General features: G+C 42.9%; 3 protein-coding genes and 1 long non-coding RNA gene across 6 annotated transcripts; 2 read left to right on the forward strand and 2 right to left on the reverse strand.

The window, feature by feature from the left end:
• Positions 1-39: 39 nt before the first annotated feature.
• On the reverse strand, positions 40-3,658 carry THUMPD1 (THUMP domain containing 1). Its single transcript, XM_027726319.2, has 4 exons — positions 3,398-3,658; positions 2,958-3,138; positions 2,351-2,599; positions 40-1,748 (listed from the first exon to the last, which is right to left on the reverse strand). Exons 1-4 carry the CDS (start codon positions 3,611-3,613, stop codon positions 1,426-1,428), a joined length of 969 nt encoding a protein of 322 aa, XP_027582120.1. The 5' UTR covers positions 3,614-3,658; the 3' UTR covers positions 40-1,425.
• On the forward strand, positions 2,964-10,455 carry LOC120325058. 2 transcript variants are annotated; one of them, XR_005566866.1, is made up of 4 exons: positions 2,964-3,155; positions 4,388-4,534; positions 6,047-6,235; positions 10,170-10,455. It is a non-coding gene; the product is annotated as an uncharacterized LOC120325058 (long non-coding RNA). The 2 variants fall into 2 exon arrangements; XR_005566865.1 differs by lacking the exon at positions 10,170-10,455 and having other exon boundaries at positions 6,047-6,753.
• On the reverse strand, positions 5,134-11,132 carry ERI2 (ERI1 exoribonuclease family member 2). Of its 2 annotated transcripts, none has more exons than XM_039390320.1 (8): positions 11,022-11,132; positions 10,607-10,746; positions 10,156-10,283; positions 9,851-10,007; positions 9,255-9,355; positions 8,164-8,245; positions 7,381-7,469; positions 5,134-7,181 (listed from the first exon to the last, which is right to left on the reverse strand). In XM_039390320.1, the coding sequence occupies exons 1-8, from the start codon at positions 11,060-11,062 to the stop codon at positions 5,856-5,858; spliced, it is 2,064 nt and encodes a 687-aa protein (XP_039246254.1). In that variant the 5' UTR covers positions 11,063-11,132; the 3' UTR covers positions 5,134-5,855. The 2 variants fall into 2 exon arrangements, with proteins under 2 accessions (XP_039246254.1, XP_027582095.2); XM_027726294.2 differs by lacking the exon at positions 11,022-11,132 and adding an exon at positions 10,843-10,865.
• REXO5 (RNA exonuclease 5) lies at positions 10,963-25,471 on the forward strand. The gene is made up of 19 exons (XM_027726292.2): positions 10,963-11,174; positions 12,857-12,978; positions 13,865-13,991; positions 14,850-14,934; positions 16,226-16,375; positions 16,518-16,606; positions 17,417-17,532; positions 18,341-18,479; positions 19,019-19,113; positions 19,938-20,040; positions 20,648-20,784; positions 21,103-21,211; positions 21,555-21,665; positions 21,816-21,953; positions 22,428-22,520; positions 22,999-23,218; positions 23,762-23,955; positions 24,229-24,338; positions 25,239-25,471. The coding sequence occupies exons 1-19, from the start codon at positions 11,061-11,063 to the stop codon at positions 25,306-25,308; spliced, it is 2,322 nt and encodes a 773-aa protein (XP_027582093.2). The 5' UTR covers positions 10,963-11,060; the 3' UTR covers positions 25,309-25,471.
• The last annotated feature ends 1,775 nt before the right edge of the window (positions 25,472-27,246 follow it).

Raw genomic sequence — 27,246 nt, forward strand, 5'->3', positions numbered from 1 at the left:
CCACACACAAAAAGCTTTAAAATATAAAAAAACCACCAATGGAGGTAAGAAAGCAGAGTTTTAATAAATGGGTGGTAAGGAAGACAGGACTAGGGAAAAAAAGTCATCTTCATTTTCCAAATTCTAAAACAATTTTGAGAGAACAGGAAAATATAAATTATGAGAGACTTGAACACATCATTTTCATTAAACCAACAAGTAACAAGTAGCGTTCTTCAAGATGAGTCTTCTCCCATTAGCAATGCACAGGCTTTTATGCTAGAAATTAAATATTAAAACTAGACAGTTGTACAGGAAGCATATTCAAAACCCTCCTGGAAAGCAAGTTATAGCTGCACTGGTTTTGGTTGGTTTTTAAAAGTCACTGGGATATTCAAACAGCTGTTGTAACACACAACAGAAAGACTCACTAACATTACTTTCAATCTGAAACAAAATTATTACTGTAAAGCCAAAAATGTACCAAAAAATAAAATTTAATTCCCCTTATGTAGCATAGTAAAATGGAGAGCTTCTTTCAGAAGAAGTTTCCAAGCAGTATTTAAATTCAAATTTTTAGATGTAAGAAAAGAATAAAAACAAAAAAAACTTTATAAAATCCCTCAAGGATTAATTCTTTGGAAAGAGCAGCAAAGGCTATTTGCAGCAAATTAGTCAAAAGGATTCTGTTCAGTGACTATAGCATTTTCTATAAACCAGTAACTGCTGCATACACAGCTAATGTAAACATGTTTTTGATAAAACCATCTGCAATGCCTGCACTGTACTTCTACTGTTCTAGAACAGTTCAATCTCTTACTCTAAATCGTCTCATAATATTCAAGTATTTTGATCACAGCAGTTCTTTCCATTCATTTCAAGACAGCATATCCTTGTAGAGCTGTAAATATATATATATATGTATAAAACCCTCCATCATACAGGAAATTATCAGGTTTACCTAATTCTGTTGTTCACACAGAAAAATGTTACTGAGTTCTGCAGTTACACAGTTGTCAGATCACTTCCTTCAAAACCCTCTGCAATCAACTGTCTTTTCCAGATCTCTCACCATAGAGCTGGTTCTGTGCTGCCTTTTGGTTACTGTAGCCATCAGATATAACAAAGGAGACTCCATACATGTCAGGATGGCTACAGCTACATCTACATGCACACACTCCTGTTTTTTGTGCCAGGTAAAGGAAATGCAGAACAAAGCTGTAGGACAGCCAGCTTCACCAGAAAGGTGATGTCCTCTTGAGCACCCTTACATTTGCTGTAGTATCTGTTCCACCTGCAGTGAGCTTTAAAATTCTTACACATGTGGATTTTAAAAAGAGGATCTCAAAACAAAACCCACTCTCCTCATTAAAACACCCTTTCAACTCTAGGGCAACTTTTTTTATATGTTTGGATTATGTTTACTCTTCCCTTCTGCCCCATTTTTTACACTGTAAGTGCATCATTCCCCTTGGGCTCAGCTTCTATTTCACCTTGATTCTTGTTCTCTTGGTTTACTTCTTTTGAGCTCTTCTCCTCAGTTTCTGGTTTTACTACCTTTGAGTTCTGTTCTTCCGTCACACTTGATGGGTTTTGTTGTGTGTCTTCTTTGTTGCTCTTCACCACCTCCTGTAAATTGTACTTTCTGAACAGAACATAGTCTCTCACCACACTCAAGCAACAGACGGTTTTTATTATTTCTACCACAACTGTGTATTGTGGATTATTAAGATCAACTTTGTTTTCTGGATTGAGGCTGCCCACAATTCCTGCAAAAGAAGATGCAGTTTAAAAGATGCTGGGAAAAGTGTTTCAGAGCATAAGTACACCTTATTGAAAGGATAAAAGTTAAGAGCGAGAAGGCAAGATCCTCCTCAGTTTTAGCTAATTACTCATTTTTGTAATTGCTTAAAATAGCAGAACAGAGCAGGACTCTCAGAATACACCACCAGTAAGACTGGAGTAGCTGAAAAACTATCCCACTACAATTACCAAGAAACAAAATGCTCAAGTAAAGGTGAAGCTATTTTATAAGTCAAAAATTCAATGGAAATAGTAACACATTATTTCAATATAGCAGCCAGAGAAAAAGCCTGAGAACAGTTATTTCAAAGCACATTTAACCGACACTGCAAATTATAATCCATGTTCTCTCTTCTGCTTGTTGTCTCTTAAGACATCAACAGCAACAAGAAATACTGATGTCAAGCTTTTTTTAAGTCTTAGAGAAGCTTTTATAATTCAACATACAGGCTTTCAGCAACAAACATGTGTGCCCATTAAGATCACTTTTAACCATCTGACCTATGCTGTGCATGCAACTGTGGGTTGTGTATATACTTGTTCTGTTTCGTGTGAAATCCATACATACCTGCCAATTCCTTAATTACTTCTTCCCTACTCATATGACTGTTATTACGAGCTTTGTAAACAATCTGAAAAGTGCCCTTATTAGGGGCTTTAAACCAAGGCTCAAAAAACGTTTCCGTGTACTTTTTCATATCCTCCATGAAAGCCTTGCAAGTTCCAGAAACGGGCAGCATGCGCAGAATGACTCTTGTTTTCTTCTTTTTAGTGGTATGCATATCCTTTAATATATGGTGCACCAGGTTCTCAGGTTCTACAAGGAAAAGAGTTAGGTATGAGAAACAAATAGAAGGCATTATCTCCCTCCTTCCCCCTCTAAATAATAAGCTGGGGAAATGCACACTTGGCTTCATTGCTGTCAGCCTCAAATCCTTTTTATGTAAAGAGCTGATTTACTATAGCAAAACTGGATAATCAAAGCTTATCTTGTGAAAGCACAATTCCTCTACCCTTAGCTTCTCCATTAATGACAAAACTCAGTGGCACAGCCAAAGGGAAGGGGAAACACTATTTTTTTTATATACATGTGTTTCTTGGAAGCCAGGCTCTGTGGCCTATCACTAAGGGTGTTCAGAGCAGTTTGCATTACTCAGCATCAGCCGATGTCCCACCTATGCCCTGGGTTCTGATGAAGACCACGTTGTTGGCACCGCTCTCCACCGACTGGAACCGCCGCAGCTTCTGCTCCGTCGAGGCACGGATCTGGCCAACCTCCTTCTTCAGGGCCGCCTCAACGTCGTCCTCATCCTCCTCCCTGTCGCTTCCAGACAGCCTCTCCTCGTGATCTGAAAACTTCACACAGTCTGTCGGTGAGTACCGAGCCACAGCGCCCGCAGGTCACCAGGGGCCGGGGGCTGATGGGCACGGGCCGTTCCCGCAGCCAGCACAGAGGGTCGCGGACAGAAACCGGCCCGGGGGGGATGTGGTGAGCACAGCCGGGCTGCTTCACACACAGAAAGGGAGAGGACAAGAGGCCTTGGGGCGCCGCTCCCCGCCGGGTCCGCGCTGCCCCCGCCAGCCCCGGGCGCCCGGCCGGCCCCGCCGCACGCACCTGCTCGGGCCCGTAGAGCAGGTCCCCGTACTCTCCGAGCAGGCTGTAGGCCTCCCCCACGCACTTGCGCTCGTTCATGTTGCAGGTGATGAGGATGCCGCGCATGCCGGCCTCCAGCTGCCGCCCGCCGCCGCCGCGGGGCCGCTTGGCCCGGCCCGCCGCCGCGAAGTGCCCCTTGGGCCGCCGCTTGCGCGCCCCCGGCTCCGCCGCGGCCATCGGGCAGCTCCGCCGGCACCGCCGCGATGGCGCCGGAGCCGCCCCCGCCCCGCGGCCCCCGCACGGCCCGCACAGCGCCGCGCCTGGAGCGGCGGCCGCGGCACCGCCCGCACCGCCCGGGCCTGAGGGGCGGCGGCGACGGGGTTTGGGTGCCGGGCCCGGGGTGACCAGCGCTCCGGGGCGAGCTCAGCCGCGGCCAAACGCCGTCCCTTATAGCCCTTGACGCTTTCGCTTCCCCGAACTCTAGCCTGTGTTCATGGTTCCGGAATTGAGGGGAGGGCAGGGAAGGTGTTGCCTAAAATCGGCACTTAAACTTCTAAGACTCAGTCTTTGAGTTTTAGAAGCCAGGCATTCCTTATTGCGACCCAGGTGCCCTGCGAATCATTTCACCAAAGTGCACATTGAGGTATCACTGCGACAGCTTATATGTCAATATTACATGATTATTTATTTTTCATTCCCCTCATTCTCATTACATAGTCATGATATTTCCCAACGCTTATTATCATATATGCATGTCCTTATAAGGTCTCTGAGGGTCTTCATCGAGGGTCTTGGTGCTCTTCTCTGTCTGAAACCCCCCCAACTTCTAAGAGACTGCTCTGTAAACTTCTTCAAGATGATGCACATGGTTAAAAAGTAACTGGGTGTTGCCTTGCTGGCTGCCTCAGTTCTCCTCCTCATTGTTTCTTTAAATCATTTGGCTTGGCTATGTGTAGTTTTTATGTTGTAAATACTATGAATTCTTGTTACATCTCTAAACCCCGACATCAGACGGACAGTTGCTGAAGGGGAGCGAGCAGCCCTCAGTCCTGCACTGCAACGCCACATCCAACACCGACCCCTGCGCCCCTGGCTGGCGGAGTCCTGGAAGTGTCACAGTGTAGAGGGACCAGCTAAAAACAGAAGCTTTTTGAACAGGTAAATGGAAGCCTGAAACTTTCCCTTGGAAGTTGTATCTGATAATCATTTTAATCACTTTTTGTTGGCACCCTGAATAGACTTCACTGCTGTATCTGCAAAGCATACATTTCTACACTGGTAAAGCAGAACATACTGTTTCTGTCTGTCCACAGCCTTCATGAATATCCAAGCCAAGTCTGCACTTTCTGTTCTTCCACTAATCACCGTGGGTTGATTTGTTTCCCAGCAGTCAGTGCTGCAGCTTTTGAAGGTAGAGCTTAGTGGAAAAGAGAACACAAATAACTGGCAGCCAGCTCCCTGCTGTGCCTCATCCACTACTGTGCTCCTGCACTGTAGGGTTCTCTCTACATAGGACGAATTTTGTTCTTGAGTCCTATTCGTTCCAGTTGAACTGATTATCAGATACAACTTCCAAGGGAAAAGTCAACTGCAATAAGCAACACTAGAAAAATGTTTCTGTAAGTCATAGACCACTTATAACAGCTGAACCCAAAATCCAAGGACTGTTTCTCATTCCTATGGGAAGACTGTTAGCGGGAAGATCAGAAGAAATGAACTGTGCTGGAAAGAGTGGAGAAAAAAATTAAGATACTTGGTGTTTTGTAGGATTTTTTATAAAGTAAGGTATTGCAGATTTACACAGTAACATCAAGTAAAAGACATGGCACTATATCATTCCTAGTTTAGGTTTGAATATACCCTTACTTGATTCCCACCATTTTGCTGTCCCAGATGCTACACCAACAGCTAACAGGGCAAAAGCAGGCACTGGTACAAATGAAATGGGAAACTCAGGGAGGCAGGAGCACAACAGGTGATGGGAGTTAAAGTTATTTAATGAAGTGTCACCAACATCTTATCTTTATTGTTACTTAAAGGATAAAAAAAAAACAGTAGGAGTTTAAGAGGATACTATTGCTTCAAGAATCACTTTCAAGAAGTGCGACAACTTCTAAATAGATTTTTAAAATTTAGTTGTAGTCATCCCAAGTATATTTACAAAAAAGTGCAAATAAAATCTGTGTCATTAAAATTGTCTTTAAAGACTGGGCTAGTAAAGAATTTAAAATACATAATAAAGCAGAAATTTAATTTTAGCACTTACAGTTTTACCTGTTCTCTCACACGTCATTAATGAGTTACTTTAGGATCTACTGATATTTTTGTGTGCTTCAGCAATTTCCATTTCTATCTATGTTAACCAAGAACTGTTTTGTCCCATTCTGAGAACATGTATCTGATATCATTTGACTGTCCTGATTACATCAAGCATGAAACTTAGCGAGTTTAAGATTTAGACAAAAAATTTTATCCATTTTCATGTTCTCATAGAGGGTCTAAGACATAAATAGCTTTTGTTGGAAGAATTTCCTAAATTACTAGAAACAGTTCTAAGAGAGGTCAAAGCATCCGCATTCAGGGTGAGACCATTAGATTTCTCTTTGAGAAGTGCACATTCCCACTTGAAGTATCCACAACCTTTTCTATCACTGTTTTGCTTGCCAACAGGACAACAGAAAAATGCTTTGCCATGATTTGGGCCAGCATTTGACACACAGAGTTTTTTGGCTCTTCGACCGCAGTTGCACAGAGGGGGAGTTGGTTTTCCACTTCTCACAGCTCTTACATGTGGATTCAAGTTGACTGTGGAGTTGAGAATGGCAGGAGACACTTTGGGCAAATTTGAACTTCTCAAAAGTAAGGAATGATCAAAAGATGGAGTCTTCTCTTGATATATAGCAAAAGACTGTTTTTTTGCTGGTGGGAATGTTTTTGGACTAGTTGGCTTTCTTTTAGGAACCTCTGAAGAAGTAGAGTAATTTCCAGTTAGTGCTGAAATGGTATTTCCCTTTGCAAATGGTAACTTAAAAGCTGAAAAATTTGAAGTCTGCCTTTGCACTGTTCCTACATTATAGATTGTAGTATCAGGACTTTTGTAAATGACAGGTTTCAGAGGTTCCATGGATACTGCACTTTTCTCCAAACTCTGATTATCTGAACTTGCCACAGCCAATTCTTTTGAAATTGTTTTTTCTTCAAACACTGTTAAACTATCTGTACTCGAGTCATCCTTGAGCTGAACAGAGTCTGACTTTTGTTCATATTGAGATTCTGGTATTAAAGCAACATCTTCCCAGTCTGTCAGCAGAGACAAGCAGTCAGCACTGGTACTGATCTCCTCACTGGAGACAGTAACTGAGGGGATGGTAGTGGAGACGAGCACCAGTCCTGGTCCCTGTACTGGGGGGCTGTATCTGGCTGGACCCAGAAGCTGCCCATTGCTCAATCCCTGCTGGATGCCTGTTGGTGCAGGACTGGGAAATGGCTGTGCCAGCTCAAGAGGAACAGGAAATCTCTCAGTAGATGCTGCTGAAGGGCTTTGGCATTGAGCATGGAATTCAGTCCTTGAGCTGCTGCTGGGTACAGCATGGACATCTGCTGAGGTACAATTGGTCTGTTGTTCTTTAGTCTGTACATTAGAAGTTATGTTGTTTCCAGCAAAAGAGTGTTTGTTCTCAGCCAGAGAGTTTGTTTCTGATGTTCTGTCTCTAGATGTTTCAGGCTTGGTCTTACTTCCCAGTGGAGTCTTGTCAGTGAAGTTTCCAGCCAGTGTTCTGGCAATTAAATTACCCTGCAGACGTGCCTAGGGAGTCCGTAAAAAAAGGAAATTTTGGAGAGTGAATACCCAGAAGTTTTGGGAATCAATGCACAAAATTAATAAGCGTATCAGCCTACGGATGTTCTGTTCAAATCAAAGTCAGGACGCTGGGTTTATTATTTGAATAGCTCATCTTTCATCTGTATTCCAAACTACCAAGCAAGTAGACGAAGTAGTTACTAACCTTATCCAAAGATTTAGTAACCCTCAGCACACATCCATCACAAATCAGCCTCCAAGCAAGACGAGCAGTATTCCGAGAATCGTCCAACCCTTCAAAAGTATGATTATATTAATGACTTCTTTTAAAACTGCTACTGGGGACAGTTCTTATTAGAGGAAAAAAGTGATCTAGGTAAGCCTTACATAAATGACAAGGAGTCACAGAACTCTGACACAGTTATCTAATTCAAAAAAGGAAAGTGGAAGTAGAAAATTCCAAAGAATTCCCTGTGCTGAAACATCTGAAGGACCAATCCACAGACTTGAATATCTATTCACAATTTTAAAAATCCTCTCCCTGTTTTATTAATCAAGTTCAAAAAAATAAATTCATATTGTGCTGGAATTTTCTCACATTAACATGCTGTTCAGAGCTCAAGTTTTCTTATCCTCCCTCCACCTCTTTTATTTTGCATCCTAGCAATTCAGAAATTGATCTTGTGAACGTGCACTCAGTAGCACTAAGAGAGACATCAGAAAAAAAGTATGAGTCTAGAAATAACTAACTCTGATCTTTGAAGCATTTTGCCTTTCTTGTTTTGCTGTTCCTTTGGACAGAACATTGTTGTGCAAATTCATTGCATAACCTGGAAACAATTGTTACTATTCAGAGTAATGACTAGCTACTGACTCACTGCTTTAGTTTAGCTAACTAAACTAAATAGGAAATATTTAGATTTATAAAATAGATATTAATATGCATTATGTACCTATATTAAAATGAGGATCATCATATCTCACTTACCAGAATGTTCCCGTCCTACAAAAGCTATCCCCAAATCCTGCAAAGCTCCATTTAGCCCTTTAGGCTTCCTATTATAGAAGGCCTAAGGAAAGAAATGCAGGTGCTCAACATGAAGCATTTCGAAACTTCTTCCTAGTTAAATGAAAACCATTTCAGAAATATCACCTTATGAATAATAAGTCTCACAAGTCAATTGTGCAAGTTGGGTGTTTGCATTGAGGATAAGACCGTGACTTACCCTGTAACAAATCAGAATGGAAAGAACCATGAATCCCCTCTCTCAGTCTTAAGTAAATCCACTCTGTCTGCACTCTATGGCTTACATTGATGAAGGCCTTCACAGACCAGCATTGAAGAATATAACTATAAATAATACCTTGACATATTTAAATATACAATCAAAGGCACAGGCATTAATATATTTGACATAGGTATGGGATTTTTTTTTAAATGAGAAAAAGTGAGTTTTGCTACTTACTCCCAGTATCTGATTTGATCACTAGGAAGGGGCAATATTCACATCGTTTATTTTTAGAGACCTGTTGCACAGGTAGACTTGTGGGTCACCCTCTGAAAGTTTCCTTGATTACACAGGGAAAGGTACACTTAGGTGCTGTTAGCCCCCAGGTTAGAACTCTGTTCTGGTATAGACTATGTAATAAAATATACATTCATTTTTTCAGTGTTATCCATACTATTCAGAATGTACTCTCTGGTCTTGACCTGTAAGTACCTCTATGATGATAACTTTCAACACAGCAATGCAAGGCAGCCATAAGGCACTCAAAACAAGGGATGTCAGGAAACAGGCAGAGCAAAAGGTTTAAAGAAAGGAAGAGCAGCTCAAAATTTTCTTGGGATTATCGATCATTTATCAAACAACAATCTTTTCCTACCATTAAGATTTCTATTAAAATTCACACAGTTCTAGGCCATGCAGTTGGTTATTGAGTGATAACAACATGAAAAGAAAACAGGTTACAGGTTATTCTGGTCACTGGGACATACAGCACTGGCTTGCAAGCTCAGGTATAGTTACCCTTTGGGGTGATAATGTGGATATAAATGTTTCAGTCTATAGATATTCTCACCCTGTATGTTGCTTTGAGATCAATCCAGGAATTCAAAATGTCAGGTTTTCGCAGCTGCTTCCTTTTACACTCGTACTGCAGACACACACCCAGGTCCCAGTCTGTGCAGGAAAACCACAGTCAATGCACCACTACAGCACTGGCCTAAAATTCACATACTGTGGCCTATGTGGCCCTTTATGTGGCCTAAAATCTACATAAAGAGACATAACATCAATAGGAGAGGAAGCACAGGCTGTGAAGTCTTTGTCCACAGAAAACACTGGGGTTGCTGCAATGGGACATCAGGAGCAGTGAATCCCTGCTGTTAGTAAATGACTTCAGACAAGTAAAGATCTCAGTCACTAAATTGTTTAGACAGATTAAGAACGGTGACACAGTTCACTATGTAAAGCAGAAAAATGTAACAATGTCAGACCCTGGAGAGAGAGGTGCTGCAAACACATCAGGATTCCATATTTTCAGCCTTATCTCAAAATTGCACATTTTTAATACCTAATACCAGGACTTTGGCAGAACAGAAGTGAAGACACAGTCTCACTAGTGCCACCAAATGTTATTACTCTGCAGAAAAAGCAAATGAAAATATTATTTACCTGTCCAAGTAACAAAGGTACAAGCTTTTGCTTCCGAAGAGAAATTACTCTCTGTATCTGTACTGAATATAATTTTCTTCTCCTTTTGTATCTTTTGAATCCATTTCATAAACTGTGATAAGCAAATGTTGAGAGGGACCCCTTCGTCAACTTGATTCTTTATGAAACAGAACAACATGTGTGTCTTAGAATGCAATGAAATTCATTTGAGGTTTATTTCTTTTTAGCCCTTTAAAGGCCTCTTTAAATAAAATTGTAAACAGCAATTATACAAGTGTAAAACAATGCTAAACTACTATTTATACCTGTGTTATGCCAGTTAGTTCTGTACAGAATTCAGAGAGAACAGGATGCTCCTGAGGCTGGACGTACACGTGGAACTCAGATTCAATCTCTCCCGTTGAGGTGTTTAACAGGACTGCTGGAAATTCGACTGCGACAAACACAGAAGGAGAAGAAAAAAGAAAGAGAAACAACCCAACACACAAAGAAGCCAGAAAGGTTAAAGCTGTCCAGAGAAATTATTCCATTTATATATGGGTGCCTTCCAAATCAGCTGAATCTATGATATAATATATAAATATGATTTATATATGTATTTTAGATAGACAGATAGATATAATTTAGATATTATATTACTCCATTAAACTAGGGCTGAAACGTCAGGACTCAGAAGGAACATAATGTAATGAAGACACAACGTTCGAAGGCAGACCGCGGCCCCTGGGCCCCCCGCCCACTCCCCGGAGCACTCACTGATCTCGGGCCAGCGCTGCTGCCTCTCCCCCCAGCACGTGGCCTCGAAGTCCAGCACGATGAGGAAGGCGAAGCGCTGCCCCGCGCCCGCCCGCGCCCCGCTCCGCGCCCGGGCGCTGCTCCGCGCCAGCCCCAGCCGCCTGCGGATACCGACCGCGGTCAAGGACAGCCCACAACCCCTCCGGCCCCCCCTGCGGCCCCTTCCACCCGCGGTGCCCCCAGAGCCGCGGCCCCACCTGGCCAGGCGCTTGGTGGCCATGGCCGCCCTCAGCGCCCCGCCGCCATTTCAAACGTGCCGCGGGCCCGCCCCCATCGCGCGCTCGGCGCTCGGCTGCTCCGGCCGGGAGCGCGGGGCCGGTGCCCGGCGCGGTTCCGGCGGGCTCCGAGTGCCCCCCTCGGGCCGGGAGCAGCGGACCCGTGAGGGGCAGCAGGACGCCGCGCTCCGGCCCAGGCCATGGCGAAGGGGCTCTGCCTCAACGGGCGCAAGCGGCCCGCGGGGGCCGAGGGGGAGCGGGCGGCGCGGAAGAGGCGGAAGGCGGATGGCGGCGGCCCCGGCCCGGGCCCCGAGGTGAGAGCGGCGGGAGGAGCGGGAGGAGCGCGGTGCGGGCCGCATGTCCCTTACGGCCCCTTCCCGAGGTGCTGCTGTGGCACACGGTGGGGCGCCGGGAGCAGCGAGTTCACGTTTCGCCAACAGTGCACCGGGAGGGTCGCCTACAGGCTGTGCCTGCGGGTAACACCATGGAATGCCCTCAGTTGGAAGGGATCCACAAGGGTCATCGAGTCCAACTCCTGGCCCAGCACAGGACACCCCAACAATCCCACCACGTGCCTGAGAGCGTTGTCCAAATGCTTCCTAACCTATGTCAGGTTTGATGTTGTGACTGCTGCCCTGGGGAGGCTGTTAATGGCTTGGATTCTGCTCCAAGGAATGTGGAAACGAACTCATTTGGAGTGTTCAGCGTTACATTTAAGGAATTTTGTTTAAAAAGTACATACGTCCTCCAGTATAATCTGCTAAACAAAGCAGATGTTGGAAGGAGCATTGTGTCTGAAGGGTGCAGAGCAGCCTCAGGGAACACCTCACCCAGAGTGCCCTGACTCAGTGCGGGACAGGAGTCGCTGTGTGCGACCTGTGAGATCAGCCCTGTTTGTACCCAACTGAAGACTGAAATTCCTGTGGTTGGCAGTACCCTCTACCTGCTGAATCAAAACTTCTGCTCTTTGTCTGGGTTTTTTTTGTTTGTTTGTTTTTTTGCAAAGCTCTAATTAGGCCATGTTGAAAACAACAGTGTCATTACTTACTTTTCTAACTTAGCATGAGAGATGAGGCACCAGCCCGTGCTGTTCTTGCCAGATGATTCTTAACCACGGGGACCTCAAAGGTTGTCACCTCTCTGTAACTTCCTTACCCAATGACAAATGTCTTTAAGAGCACAGTCCCACATGAGCAGGCTCTGGCCAAATTACTGAGCAAAGACTTGTTAGTGTGCAGGGGAAAGCACTTCTGATGGTTGTTTATCCTTTAGGGTCTGATATTCTGTAGTGTTCTGAGGCCTTTTCCCCTCTGTATGGGGTGATGTCTTTTCATCACATATGAAAGGAGCATCTTTAAAATTTTTACACGAGGAATTCTTTGGAACAGGCCATCTGGTCAGTGGAGGTCTCCAAAAACCTGCATTTCCTCGCTGACTAGCCTTTAGAAGAGTTTGTGCATTCAGGCTTAAAGAACTGCTGTGTTGAACAGTGTGGCACAGTCCCCACCTCATCCACTCGGTGTTTGCTTTCTGCAGTTTTTTTGGATTTTACTGAAACGTTTTTCCCTGCAGGGGTCAGCAAACCCCTCTGCCAGAGCAGATCACACACTGCAAATGGAGTAAATGGGTTTCATAAAACCTCAGATGGAGTGGGTACTTGTCCAAATGTTCAAAGCTGTACAGCAGGAAGTGGGTGAAAGAGTTGAGAGAGTAGAACATTGTGTTTGCAGATGAATTAAGTCTCCTTACTGCATATAGCTGCTTACATTAATCTTTATTAAAGAAATCTTTGAAGTTAGAGTACCTGAATTACTGAAATGTTGACAGTGAATTTAATATTAAAGTGTGATCTGAAAGGAAATTTTTGCCTATAACGAGTGGAAGACTTATTTTAAATGTAGTTGATTGTATCTAAATAGTTTTCCTTTTACTTCATTTTCCATGAACTGGTGTGATTACATAAAACCTCTCTTTACTGGCATTTCCCTTTCCACAGGAAAAGTCGTGTCGCCTGTCAGCAGCTTTGCTTGGGGAGGACTGTGAAATCAGCCATGACCAGCTGTATGAGTTGTTGAAGTATGCAGCTTTGGGAAAATGCCACAATGCAGCACAACCCAGGTACAAAACATCCACAGTCAGGAATCAGCCCTGTCCTGTGCTCTCCTTCCTGTGTTGTGAAAACATTCCTCAGGTTTGGCCACACTGGGTTTGAAACACTTGCAGCATGGTTGCCATAATGGCAGCCTGGATTGTGCAGATACAGTTGTTGTTAGACTTGACCAGAGACCAGAATTCCTCTTCTGACAAAAATCCCACCATTTCATAGTTTTGTTTCGTGCAGTTATGAAAAACTAAACTACTGTTGTGGAACTGAAGAAACTTCACACACTGACGAACAAAATACCATGTTAAAATATTAACACAAATATTAACATGTTTCGTGTTAGATATAATTGAAACAGCATTCTAGAATGTTTTGGGAAAAACATTTTTAATCATTTTTCCTTTTCTCAGGGCAACTTCTCAGCACTGGAAGGGAAAGGCTGAGGAGGGTCCTTGGATAACAAAAATATGGTGAAATGATTCTTAAAATGAAACTCAAAGCAAAAATGATCCCACTTTAAATTTTTAATAGTGAATAGAAAATTATTTTGTGGGATTTTTTTGATGCATTAACTCACTAGACTGCATCACTGCAACCGAAGTTACTTACGTGTATGCACATTCTGATGCATATAAATGAGGTATAAATGTCTTGAAATGGTATGCAGCAGAAGTTTGCTATAACTCATTCTTTCTCTGTCTCCCGTATTCTGTTGCTTCCAGGAATATGTGTCTTCTTGAGATAAGCTACAAAGCCTCTTCTCATTGAAGTCATTTGGCACTTTGCCACTCACTGACTTAAAAGCTGGGCTGGTTCCAAGTTTGTTTTTAAGAGTACTTGATAATTGTTTTGCTTTGATTTTTTTTTATTTTTTTAATTAATGCTATTTTCTGCCTGCAGCTGGTGCCGTATTTCTCACCAAAGCCACCTGGCTGGAGTTGTGGTTGTTGTTCTACACGAAATGAGCCAAGTCCATTTCTACAGATTCTATTTACAGTTCAAACACCTCAGAAAACTGTTCCGGCATGTAAGTCCCCAAACTGCACTGGTGTCTTCTAAACTTCTTCCAGTTCTGAAACCACATCCCAGGGATTACTGGCTGCAGTGGAATTACTGCCTTTCCTCAGGATGTGGCCATCTTTGACTCTCACAGCAAGCAAATGAGAGGATCTATTTGCTGCAGTTGTCAGCTCAGAACAAAGGCCAGGGCTTTGATATTAGACACAGGATTTCAAGACTTTTATGTCTTTGAAGCCTTACCAGGTGAAACATGGATTGATGTTTCAGTCCTCTGACTGTTACATATCCTCACCTTCAGGGTGCCAATGAGATTAAAAATATCTTGGAATAATTCAGTAACTTGGAACTTATTCTGAGTGAGGAGACTCCCAGTAGAGTTATGCTAGTCCCACTGTTGGAAAATTTCACTTTTATTATTTGCACTTTTATATTAAGTTTCTCCCATTTCCCAAAAAGATTATTAAAATAATTTTTTAAATTTTCTGCCTTACAAGCAACATTTTTGAAGGAAGAAAGAAGCACTTCGATTTAGGCTCCTAGGGAGTTCTTCCTGAACTGCAGCAAATGTGAATCACAACTTAACTGGAAAGACTGGAACTGGCTTTAGTTTCTGTCAAAGAAAGTGTTGAGATTTGCCTTCTTGATTGTATCAGGCAAGGCAAATCTGTCCCTTAGTACAAAGAATCCCATACCATATGTCATTAAAACAGGTTTGGTTTGTGTTGGTTTTTTTCACTTGAGAAAACACCAAACGTATTTCCACTATTTCTTTATCTATCCTCCCCTAAATTTGGCTGATTTGGGGATCAAGAAGAAACTTATTTGCTTGTTATTTCTGCCTCTGTTTCAAAATCTCTTTTTTCAGAGGTTCACATTAACACCATCTGCTGACTTCCTCGCCAGCCTGTATGGGGAAGGAACAGACCTGAAACCTCAAAACGCAGCACAAGGTACCTTCTTTGGGTTTGCATCGTCTCTTTCAAGACAGTGACTCACTTTGAGCAGTATTTCATGACTTTGCATCCTCTGCAGTCCCAGCAGGCTGCCATGGTAAACTTGTTTACAAAGGAACACGTGCAATGACTGAAACCATGAGATTCTTACCCTGACTAGTTCAGTAACACTTCTCGGGCTGATTGTTACAAGTAAATGCAAAAAGAGAGAAAGTCTTTAACATATTTAATTCCAAATTCTGATGCTTCATTACCCATCTTGTGATTATTTTATTCTAAGATGTACCTAATGAAAGACACAGAGATATAAATTAGATTTGAGCTAAGAAGTTAATAATTTCTTCTTAGTTTGCTTTGTTATACTGAGCAGCAAATCAAGGAGAAGAACAAGTGTGTTGACAACTGATTTCCTATTTTTACCCTCTTTATAGAGGTGGTTGTAATCCAACAGGCTTGTACAAAACCAGCAAGACACTCAAGTGAGAACTTCACTGAAACTGTTAGAAGGGTAACAAAGAATTTTGAATTCAGGTCCTAAATAGGAGACTGAGCAGCTGTGACTGTCAGTGTATCAACAGTCCTGTAGCATCTTGACTGTAAATCTACTGCACAGTCACAGGTCAGGGAGCTCAGGTATACTTCTCTTTTAAGAACATTCTTCAGAGAATCACCTCAGGGTAATTGATACAGCTGTGGATTCTGGGGTCAGTTCAGTGTTTGCTTCTTTGTGAGCCACACTTAAAGCACATTTGTCTCCTGGTAATTCTTAAGGGAAAAATTTCACAGAGAAGGTAGGAAAAGAAAAAGAGAACTTCTTTCACAGCTTACATGAAGTAACACATGATTATGTTGTCATGCTTATGAAGCAAGTTTGTTCTCTCTGTTTCTGAAAGGAATGTGAGACAGAGACTTGTGATGTGACTTTCTTCAGCCAGCAGTGTCAGTAGCTGAACTGGGAAAAAGAGTAAAGTATGCTGAATGTCAAGTATATTTATTATATATAGTATACATAAGATATACTATTATGTATATATAACGTATATAGCATGTGTATATTTGCACACAATAACTGAGATATAAATTGGAGATATATATATATATATAAACTGGAGAGAGAGAGAAAAATAAACTGGAGACAGACTGTGTGTCAGTCTTTCTATCTACCCATCTCTCTCCAGTCCATTGTTCTAGGTAGTGTTTTCATTTGAAATGGTGTTCACCTAATGCAGAAACTGCCTGCAAGTGGGGAGTGCTCTCTGAGCTTGACAGGTCCTTCTGTATTTTACAGGCTTGACTTCCACCAGCAGTGACTGTGTTACCAAAAGCTCAGATTTGCAATGTGATCCCATCATTCAGAGATACGGAGAAAAAAGACGAGGCCTTACCAGCTATACTCTGACTTTAGAAGAGCAGGAAAAAAATGACTATCCCATAGAAGGTCAGTTTTTGAGGGCTGTTTGGTTGGGTTTGGGTTTGGTTTTTATAATTTTAACAGTTATATGTTCTGTCATGTAAGAGATATGATGAGTTTTAGAAGAAAGACGTCTTTTTCTTTTATCATGGATGTGTTTTCCCTCTAGGCTCCCCTGGATGCAAGGACTATATCTCTACAGAGTGTGATCAGCAGAGGACAGACAGCAGCCCCCTCTTTGGTCTGGATTGTGAAATGGTAAAAATCAATGTGTGTGGCCTTACAAAATAGAGTCAAGCACCAGCTATTCCCAAGTGAGCCGAGCCCCCTATGTATTTGCTAAACCAATTTCGATATATTAATATTTACTGCCAGTCCCTTCATTGATGGTACCAGCACTAATGCAGCCTTGGGAAGGGCACAGGAAGTGGTTCTGGCAACAAGACAGATAATATGCTGAGCAGAGAGCTCAGGTCTGTGTTGGCTCTCAGCAGCAGATGGATCTGCCAGGCCTATTAGCAATGCTGCAGTAACCCCAGAGACTGCTGTGGAATTCCTCCTCAGCTCTCCCCGAGGTTTGGGAAAGGAAAGATACTTCCCTGTCATACATCTTGCCTTTAGCCATCGCAGTTCCTCTGGCAGCATGCTGTGGTGAAGATTCCTCCTTTAGTGCAGTTTTGCCCTTGTAGAAATGTCTATTTGGCATCAGCATTGAGTAACTAATGATATAGCCTGGGCTCTTTTAAATTGTACAATGTCTCTGGTGCTGATGCTGTCAGTGACAGCTGTGCAGTGCAGAGCACAGACTGATTCTGTGAAATCAGCACTTCTTTATAATGGTTTTCTGTGTGCTGTGCTTGCCTGTGTGTTTGCCGTGCTTATGGTGCACATTTATCAGTTAAAATGAAGCGTGCTACAGTATAAAACAACCAGCTATGAGTGGTAGATCTCCAACTCAAGTAACTCCTTAGCAGTAGATGCTGGCTGCAGCCAAAGCAGGTGTGAGCTAAGGTTTTTGAGTGGCAGCATCATGCTGATCCAACAACTGCCTCTGCTTCTTCCTGACAGTGCCTGACTGCAAAAGGAAACGAAGTCACCCGTGTGTCTTTGGTGGACGCGCGGGGTCAGTGCCTCCTGAACGAGCTGGTCAAACCTGAGAGCACAGTGAGGAACTACCGCACCAGGTCACTGGCACACATGCTTCTTATCTCTGTCTGTCAGATTCAGCCTCTTTGTTACACAGGCCCTGTCAGAAGGCATTGGTTTGCACAGGTGCTTGCTGTGTTTCCCTCATTGTTAATACAGTTCTTGCTGTGTGACTAAAATAACCAACACTGTGTGTACACTCTGCTGCACAGTGCCCATGTGGCTACTAGGCAGAAACATTGCCATTCTGAAGCACTCTAGGGAAAGTTCTGTTACAAATTAGTGATGCACAGTGCAAGTTATTCTTTACTGCTCTCTATAAAATAAGATGGAGGGTAAGAGTACAGGATTGCAGTCTGCATCTCTCTGCTCCATAGCTAAATTTGCTCATATGTAAAAAATTAATAGAGCAGCTTATCAGCTTGTACACATTTCTAAGGCTAGGCTCAGGATTATAACAAAAACAGGCAAAACTCAAGCCTTGTCTTCTCCAAAACTTTACCTGGCTTTATGCAGGAGGTGACATGTCAGTCCCCTCAGATTACTTGGAAGAATCTCCTTCCACCATCAGTCTTGCAGTATATCCTTTCCTGTGCTATCTGATCCTACCAACTGCATCATTTAAGAATACTTGAGAGAAATAAACTTTTGAAAGAGATGTGGTGGCACTCACAGCAGTTTAATAACACCTGCAGTGTATCCTCTGATGTTGGAACAGAAAACAGTAAATGGCATTCTGTGATTAGTTACACCGAGTTCATATTTTACATTACCTGCTTGTAATATTCTCCAGCAGACACTGTTGCTAATATGTTGCTTTTACCTCATCCAACTTTTGTTTTAAAGATTCTCAGGAGTCACAAAAAAAATGCTTCTTCCAGTGAAAACAAGACTGTCAGACATCCAAACCAAGCTAAAAAAAATGCTTCCCCATGATGCAGTATTGGTGGGTCATTCTCTAAACTCTGATCTTCAGGCTTTGGAAGTGAGTATGTTTTTAAGAGTATTTTTTCCAACCCTGTGTTACTTTTTTTCAGACATGAAAACTCTTAGTAATTCCTCTTTTATTAGTGAACACTTGTTAATTGCTTTTAATTATGAATAGCCCTATGCCTATAAGGATTTAAAGAAGAAGGACTGTCTTTACAGCTATAAAATTTGCAGGGTCTGTTCAGAACCCAAAAGGAAGGGAGGAGTCTGTCCAGACATAGGTATGGTTGCAACTGAAGCTTTACCTCTGCTTCACCCAGATGCTTCTGAGAGCTCTGTCATGGGAAGAACTGAAGAACTGCTTGAATCATAAGTAATCTTTCTAACCCAATCTAGATCTTCCCACTAGAGTTTTAGAGAGCAGAGTTGGACTTGTTTCATTATTCCTGTTCTTTTTTTGTGGATCAGGTGTCTGTCAGTGAGACACTGGCAACTGAAATGAAACGGCAGTGTACAGGAAACTATGAAGTTACTGCCCAATTCTGTATGACTGCTGTTCTTAAATTAAATGGGTGATGTTTTTTTCTCTTCCAGATGATCCACCCCAGTGTTATTGATACTTCATTGCTTTTTGCCAGAACTGAAGGTCGAAGATTTAAGCTAAAATTTCTAGCCAAAGCTGTTTTAGGGTAAGATTATTACTGTATTGTCATGGGAAATGTTATAAACTGTCATGGTGGGTCATAGGGTCTTGTTCTGCCACTAGTCACATGAGAATTATTATCTTTTTACTAAAATTAAAAAAATGGCTGTGCAAGTAAGACACGGTAAAGAAGTGTTTACTGGCTGCTTTAAACATCAGGCAGCATAACTGGGCTTGTCTTTGAGCAAGCAAGGAATGCTGTGACCCAACCAGATTGGAGTCCCAGCAAAACTGGCCTTTCTGCACATCTGGAGCAGTACAGGTGTATTGAACTGTGGAGCAGCAGAGACACTCTGCCTCACACAAATGAGATCTGTTGCAGTTGGCAAGAAAAAAAGGCTAATACGTGAAAGTATAATTTACTGACTTAAATGATATTCCTCAGTGTACCACCTACCACTGCATAGTATGTCTTAGTGACACAGTTCTCACCACGCTCATAGTGTGTGTTAATACTCTGCAGCACAAAACTTCACTGAGCTGGAGGTTGCCTCCTTCTCTTTGTGCAAATTGTGAGTTAGGTCATTGGTCAAGAAAGAAGTAAAATTAAAAATACTCATGTATCAGAGTACCAAGTATTAGCACTGCTTCTGTCAAACCCCATAAACTGTTTTGCTCAACATTGCAAAAACATTTCTTGCAGTAACTTTTGGGAATATTTCACAAGAATGCTGCTGCACAGAACTGAAATCCTTTTTGGAGAAGGGAAAGCTCTTTTGCCTGAAAAGGACCCAGTTTAGAAAAGACAGGATGTTGGTCAGTGTGGAAAAAACAGATAACCTGCCTGTACACCTAATTTTGATGCCCTAGGAAGGAGATTCAGTGTGAACAGAAGCTTGGGCATGATCCTACAGAAGATGCTAGAGCTGCATTGGAATTAGCTCAATTCTTCATTGAGCAAGGACCAGCAAAGGTAATTGTAATATGTAATTAAGATTTCTATCCTTAAACACAGAACATACATGTGCTTATGAAGGAAAAAAGAACCATTCCTGCCCATCCTCTCACTGATTTAAAAGAGAAAATGGAGCTGTGATAGAGGCCTCAATTTTGACAGCTTGCTACTTTCAGCATATATCCATATATTATCTGAATAACCTGAGCATTACCAGTGTTTCAGTACTCACTGACATGAGTCAGCATTGCTGCTCATCTTGAAGAGGGGCATTGGGTGAAGGAGGATTGAGACACTTCCAGCCTACAGGAATGCCTGTAATTTTTCCAGATGAAAGAAGAGAGACACCTTGTGTGTTGTGGTAGTGATTCAGCTGGTCTTATGAGTCCCTTGCTTGTGTTGTTGATTTCTGAGAGAAGTTTTTTGGAGATGATTGCTGGTTGATGCTGTGAGTGCTGCATGCTCGAAAATGACAACTGAAAATAATAAGGCAAGAAATTAATGCCCATGTTTCTTCACTGCCAGAGTGTGCCTGTGTGACTCATAGGGAGAGCACAGGCTTTTTGGTTAGCTGCAATTAGCTGATGAGATGAAAGCCAACTACTAATCTTCTTCCTTCCTCAAGGTAGCAGAACTAAACTTGGAGATGCTTCTGACAGCTGAAAAACTGGCTGAGGTCTCACAGAACAACGCTGCGCTGCAGCCACAAGGATGTGGGGTCCAGAAAGAGCTGAATGAGCCTCCACATTTATCTAAACCATGGTAAAAAGATTCTCAAGTACACGTTTTTCCTTCACCTGCTTTCTCAGTAAGATCAAAAAAGTGCCTTATGTTTTTTAGAAGCCATCAGGATCTTCAGAGAGACACAAATAATTGTAGTGCAGCTCTGAAAAACTTTGAGCAGTTGCATCTTAAATTTCACAGCACATTTCCTAGGCTTCTTTTGATGCTGTGGGCAAGAACATTCTTTCAGATTTCTTTAATGAACTGTATCGTTTTTCTCTGACAAGCGTTTCTTGAAAGCTTTTAATTCCCCACGTTGATAAGCAGTGTGATTCACAGCTTGCTCCTCTCTGCTAGCTTTTTAGACTGCCTGCAGGTGACTGGCCAAAAACCCCTCCTTTTGGGCAGACAGGGACTAGACTCTTCCGGCCTGTGTCAGAGTAACCTGAGCACGTCAAACAAACAGGTGAATGGACTTAGAGTGGGTTGGTCTAAGCAAGCATCAAAGTAGTTCAAAGTTGTTCTTGTTCTGGGGGTGGGTAGATGAGTCCTATTTTAAAAAGCTGACTGACAGTACTGTTGACAATAGTGTTAATACCAGGTTAGCTGAATCCATTTGAACATTTCAGAAATGAGCTTTGATCCTCTACATCCTCTCCTGACTCACGAAAGAAGAATTTCTGCCTGAGGGCTTTCTTGGACAATAATGAAAATTAAAGTTGGGAATTAAGTTCAATAGCTTTGTTTCTGATCCTCTGCAGTACCATTGTCTTGTACCTCTTTGAGCCTTGTACACTCTTTCCCTCCAGATTCTTCAGAGAGCCTTGGAAGATGTTCCCCTGTCCACCTTCAGTATCATTCAGTTCAGTTTGGGTCCAGAGCACATTGCATCTCACCTTCATACTGCACTTTATGAAAAGGTACTATTTTTTTTTTTGAGAGATCTTCATACTGAGATCTTTTTTGAGATCTTCATACTGAGCTTGTAAAGAGATGTGATTTATCTGGGGGCACCGAGTCGTTAGTTCCTTTGCTTTGTGAAGTTCCTTCAATAATCTGTGTTCCAACAGGTGAGAAGCAAGCTGACTGACATGCTGACAATTTACGCAGGTCCTTTTGAAGAAAGCTTTTGCCTGAAGTCTGTGAAGAAAGAATTTGGGAGGTGTGGACCAATCCAGTCTCTTACAGTGGTAACTGAAACATTCCAGGTGAGGAGCACTTAAAGGTTGCTGACAGGTCAGGAAGACCTGATTAATCTCTTGGAAAGATATGGATTAGAACCACAGAAATACCAGTTATTCTGTTTCCAGGTTTTTTCTAGTTGTTTAGTCACAGCTACAACAATTCAGGGTACCTAAAACAATGACAAGAACAAACGCAGCTCGTGTGCTGCTCAGAGGACTTTGAGCACTGGGGAAGCCAAGATGCTTTTTGTCTCTCTCAAGAGAACTGATAGATTAAGGCCTTTAATGCCCAGAGGAGGAAAGTTGATTACTAATTGATGAGCTAATTGAAGGGTTTTTTTAATGGCTGGAGTATATGGAATGTTATATATATTACTCCCAAACCCTTTTATATTCTATTTTTAAAAGAAAACAACTTCATTGAGGCCTGACTTTTAAAAAGGGAAGGCTAATGTGTCTCATTGATAAGCCTGAAGTATCTTATTGTTCTGTTTCAAGCCCTATGTCTGTGTCCAATATGAAGTGCTGGAAGCTGCCCAGCTTGCTGTGGAAAGCCTAAATGGAGCTGAGGTAGCAGGATCCTGCATTAAGGTAAACAAGGCAAATAGCCAAAGCACAAGTTAGGTTCAGCCTCCAGTCTGTCTCTCTAACATCTGCTCACAGCAGTGTCTGGGCAAGTGCTGGCTGCTTGTGCTGTCACAGTCTTCTTGCCCCTGGACAATTTAGGCCCATTGGCAGAAAGCAAGTGGTTATATCCCTCTTTTTTCCTTTCTGCTTGTCAGCAGAAGGGGGTTAGAAAGCATTCTGACCTTCACCCGGAGCTTTAAAAGCAAGAGCCAAGTAACAGGGCTATGGCATTTTAGTTCTGTAGTGTTTCTGCATTACAAATATGATCTCTCTTCCTTTTTCATGACTAATTAAGTTAGCCTTCATTAGTCATATTTTTTTCAAGGGAGGGAAAATAGCCTGGCAACTTTTGGTAATGGGAGAAAAATACTTTAAAATAGAAACTCTGAACACAGAGCTGTGTGGGCTGATGTGCTGTTTGTTCCTGCTGCATCCACCCCAGGTGCAGAGACCTGTCACTGCAGCAATGCTGGACTGTGATGTTCTGATAAAGGAATTAGAACTGGATGTAGAAAATGAAGGTGTGATTTATGTGGCGGGTCTAAAGAAGTCATTAACAGAGACAGACTTGCAAGAAGAATTCAGCCAGTTGAAAGACTTGGAAACACTGTTCCTGCCAAAGGATCTCCAGAGTGGAAAGCACAGGAATTGCTGTTTCCTCAGTAAGTAGCTTCACACACAGCCTGCTTATTTCCTTCAAATAAGCTTATTCAGCAGCCCTTGGGACTTTGCACAGACACAGCAAGAGCTACTGAAACTCAGGTATGCTCAAAGGGATGGTATTTAAAATACTCCAGTGAAAGCACATATTGTTTGGAAGAGCACTTTTTACAGCTAAATTTCTAAATTTACAGCTAATTTTCCTTTAAAAGGAAAACCACCTGCTTAAAAAAATAACCCTTATTAAAATTCCAAAGCTAGGTGTTGGGCTTTAGTACTTCAGAGTGAGGGCTGGCCACTGTGCAGCTTCACACAGCCCAGTAATCACCTCTAAAAGGTGAGGACAGCTGGATGAGGGCTGCTGCAGCCAACTGGCATTTCCACAGTCTGATGTTTATCTGTAGCAAAATGAGGATCTGCTTGCTGCAGTGATTTCAGTTTCTCATCTCTCTCCTGCTCCACACCTTTAGCCCTGCCTTGCAGGTGCCAAGGAGGAAGGCAGGAACAGCAATGCCAAAGCATGTTCCCTTCTCATTGCATTTCAGAATTCCAGAAATCACAGAGTGCCATGGATGCCCTTGAAGCTATAAATGGATGGACCGTGAAGGGTAGCGAGCTAAGAAGTAGGAATGCTCTTGCCTCAGGTCACCTCTGGAGATGGATATGGCAAATGAATCCCAGGAACAGGAAACAAGGAAAACACATCTTCTATGAGAAAATGGAGCAGCTGTCTGACTCTGTGAGTGTGAGGCTATGCTGATGTTTGTTGCAGTTGTTGAGGAGGGACTGCCCTGGGAACCTGGAGTGGTAACTTTGAGCTGACTTAGGTGCAGAGCTGCTTGTGACAGAAGGGTCTCCTTGTGCTGGAGCAAAGGGGCTGCCAAGGATCAGTTCTCTAGGGCAGTTTGGAGAGGCAATATCACACGAGATAACGTGATGTTTTCAGGATGCAGCCTCCCCAAGTACGACTGCTGATGAATTGGGAGTTTAATGCTTATATTCTCTTATGCAGGAGCAGGATCTAAGGAAAAAGGTGAAGAAGTTAGACCACCATATCAAAAAACTTTATAGAAGTCTGCAGAATAACACCCTGTGTGTTGTTCTCTTTCCTGGACTGAACAGGTAACTTGCCACCTATTTTGCACAGAACCAAGAAAAATACAGAGCTGAATATTTCTATCTTAATATGTTAAAATTTAAAACCCTGCACAAGGGAGTGAAAGCCTGAGAGAAGGCCTGAAGAAGCTGTTGTACTTAGTCTGATTTTCCTGTCCAGCCAATAAAACCTCAGCCCTAAGTTCTGCCCATAAGCCAGGCCTAAGACACAACAAGCACAAAAGCTGACACCACTCATGTAGCTGAGGGTCCACAGCATTAATTAATTGTACAAGTTGTATCAGTTCACCCTCTTTGCCCCAATGAATGTTTCATCCCCACTGACAATGAAGTAAGTTTTTTGTGGCCGTGAATCAAGCAGTTTCCACAGGAGGCAGGTTTTTTGGGTGGTCACCCCATGGAAAGGTTTGAGGTGAGGATGGCTGTGAGTTACAGTCCACCCTGTGGCTTTTGCAGTAGTCACTGGGCTCAGCAGGTCCAAACTGACTCTTCAAGGGCCATCTCCAACTGCCCTCACTTTGCACAAGCTTGCACCACTGAGGGATATAATCCCACCAGCAGAACAGGTGGATTCAGTAATCTGCATCCACAGGGAGCCTATGGAAGCCCACAGAGCCTGGCCCACACTCTCAGACTGCTGAGTGGGTTGGACAGGAGCTCCTGCTCAGGCTCCAAAGAGGTTTCTTGCCAAGCGAGGTTCCTGTATTGCTGTTTCCCAGAGGACCAACAGTCCCGAGGAGGTTTCTTGATTAAAAAGAATGGCAAATAATTGCTGGGTGGAAAAAAAGTTACAGTTTTTCAACGTGCTGACCCTGAGGGTTGCAGGCCTCGCTCCCGGACCGGCCGAGGTTATGTGCATCAAGGCTGCCCTGAGCAAAACTAACACACCTCTTATTTGTGTTGCAGCACACATGGATCACAACCCGGCCTTGGTCTGATGGGAATAAAAAATGACGGAGGGAGGAGTGCTTGTTAAACTGCCAAGTTTTTAAGCAAAGTCTTTTGTTAAGATATTTTTAATTACTTGAAATATTGATGTCTTTGTAAAGATCTCTTACCACAAGAACAATAGGCTTTCACTCTGTATCTTCTATGAAGTCTAAAAATAAAAGCCATTCAAAACATCTTAAAACACAAAACCTTTTCCATTAGACCTTCTTGCTGTGGGTTGAGCCAGGCAAGTGCTTGGGCAGAGCTGGGGCAAACCAGGGTCAGTGTTGCTTAGGATCCGATCAGGATTGGCCTGATGTCGTTCCTTGCCGGAGACCAAGGGACCAGCTGAGGCATCTTCACTGAAACCCAGGCCATAAACCAGCCAGCCAGGTTAGTGTAGAACCTGCAGCAGCTGCTCAGCAGTTAACAGCTTCCCTCAGGAATTGTGTGGATTTCTGGAAATGTGCAGTGCCAGCCCCTGAAACGGAGTCGTTGCCTCCTTTCCAGGAAAGTACTGTACTTAGTCCATGGAAAGGAGGAATCGGTGATTCATACTTCTTGGACAATCTCCACTTTCTCCTCCCTCCCCGACCACCCCCACCCACCCCTTGCACACAAAAAAAAAAAAAAAAAAGAGGAAAAAAAGAAGTTTTAGTTTGGCTGTGGGAGGGGCAAGGGCCAATTTAAGGAAAGCACATGGTTGTGTGGACATAGCACAGCAACACTTTCCACAGGGAGCTGGAGGCAGGATGAGGTGCTCCAGCACCTGCCACCTAAAATAGAGGCTGCTCAAGCATCTCTTGTTAACATAGGGAATTTCCAAGCATAGGGATGGCTTAGGAGAGCTTTTGGCACTCAGAAAAACGTAAAAGTAAAAGGAAACGCTTGTTTAAAGGTTTGACCATGAGTCAAGAGATTTCTTGATGTGAATTCGAATAGGCTGAGATAAAGCTGAAATAGTTATTATTCCAGAAATTATTAAATACAGCTGATAGAGTACTTACACCTTCCTACTTTCCAACTCCAAGTTCACTGTGCTGGGCTCTGTTTAAGGAGTGGAAGCTGTGTGGAGGAGGCAGGTGCAATTACAGGCAAGGAGGAGACAGGCAAGTGCAGCACGAGCCCAGAGGCAGCAGCAGTGAGCGGGCAGGGGATGCTCCTGTCACTGTCAGTCATGACTAAATTTAAAGCCTCCAAAACTCCTGAAATGAAATCTGTTATTAAGCAAGATGAATGCAGCCAATTTTTTTTTACTTATAAAAAGGTACTTTAGCCACTCCAAGTGAGCCTGGCATCCTTTGGCTGCAGTTACTGCAAACTGGGATAAGCAACAACATCAACATGAAAGAGAAGCAGTGCCTTCCCCAGCACATCCCTCCCTGCTGCTGACCCAGCCCAGCACGGGGTCAGGCAGCTCAGGGGAGGGGGTGAATGGCACTGACCCCAGCACCCATCTCTGGAAGGATTTGCTCCTGTTCAGATTGTTCACATCCAGCATCTCCTTGTTGCAGACACTTGCACTGCAAAGTTGAAAAAACCCAGCTAGTTTTCATTCCACACACTCTAAAATGATGCGGTCACCTCGCTGCAAGGAGTAGGCAGGTAAGCATCCAGAATTCCTGCTTGAGAAACTCAGGTGACAAATAAAAGTAGCAAGAGTCCTATTTATAGGCATGAAAAAATAAGTAATTTGTCCCTTTTTAATTGAAAAAATGTAAAAAGGACTTCAGCTTTAAATAAGACATTTTGTACAAAGCTTGAGCACAAAAAAGTGAACACCAACGTGTCGTTATGTAAACACCACAAATGTTACTCGTTTGTTCAGTAACGCACAGAACAGCCTGTGAGTTCCCTTTCCAGTGGGGTAGATTTCTGTAGCTGTTCCCCTCCCCTCAGACCTTACTGGAATACAGGAAACCCAGAAGTTTTGGAACACTGACAAGCTACAGTAGTCAGGATACATTGTGACTAAAGGATTTTG

Source organism: Pipra filicauda, unplaced genomic scaffold (assembly GCF_003945595.2).
Source record: "Pipra filicauda isolate LSUMZ 115617 unplaced genomic scaffold, ASM394559v2 scaffold127_size2900866_pilon, whole genome shotgun sequence".
NCBI classification, from domain to species: Eukaryota; Metazoa; Chordata; class Aves; order Passeriformes; family Pipridae; genus Pipra; species Pipra filicauda.

What these genes read in the sequence shown, in the direction of transcription:
- THUMPD1 (XM_027726319.2), bottom strand. Translation starts at nt 3,613, where the DNA reads ATGGCCGCGGCGGAGCCGGGGGCGCGCAAGCGGCGGCCCAAGGGGCAC. An exon ending in CATCAGAACCCAGGGCATAG is followed by an intron (nt 2,600 to 2,957) that starts GTGGGACATCGG and finishes TTTTCCTTGTAG; the next exon opens with AACCTGAGAACCTGGTGCAC. An exon ending in AGTAATTAAGGAATTGGCAG is followed by an intron (nt 1,749 to 2,350) that starts GTATGTATGGAT and finishes CTTCTTTTGCAG; the next exon opens with GAATTGTGGGCAGCCTCAAT.
- REXO5 (XM_027726292.2), top strand. Translation starts at nt 11,061, where the DNA reads ATGGCGAAGGGGCTCTGCCTCAACGGGCGCAAGCGGCCCGCGGGGGCC. An exon ending in CACAATGCAGCACAACCCAG is followed by an intron (nt 12,979 to 13,864) that starts GTACAAAACATC and finishes TTCTGCCTGCAG; the next exon opens with CTGGTGCCGTATTTCTCACC. An exon ending in CTCTTTCCTGGACTGAACAG is followed by an intron (nt 24,339 to 25,238) that starts GTAACTTGCCAC and finishes TTTGTGTTGCAG; the next exon opens with CACACATGGATCACAACCCG.
- ERI2 (XM_039390320.1), bottom strand. Translation starts at nt 11,062, where the DNA reads ATGGCCTGGGCCGGAGCGCGGCGTCCTGCTGCCCCTCACGG. An exon ending in GCAGCGCTGGCCCGAGATCA is followed by an intron (nt 10,284 to 10,606) that starts GTGAGTGCTCCG and finishes TGTTTGTCGCAG; the next exon opens with TCGAATTTCCAGCAGTCCTG. An exon ending in AACTAACTGGCATAACACAG is followed by an intron (nt 10,008 to 10,155) that starts GTATAAATAGTA and finishes TGTTTCATAAAG; the next exon opens with AATCAAGTTGACGAAGGGGT.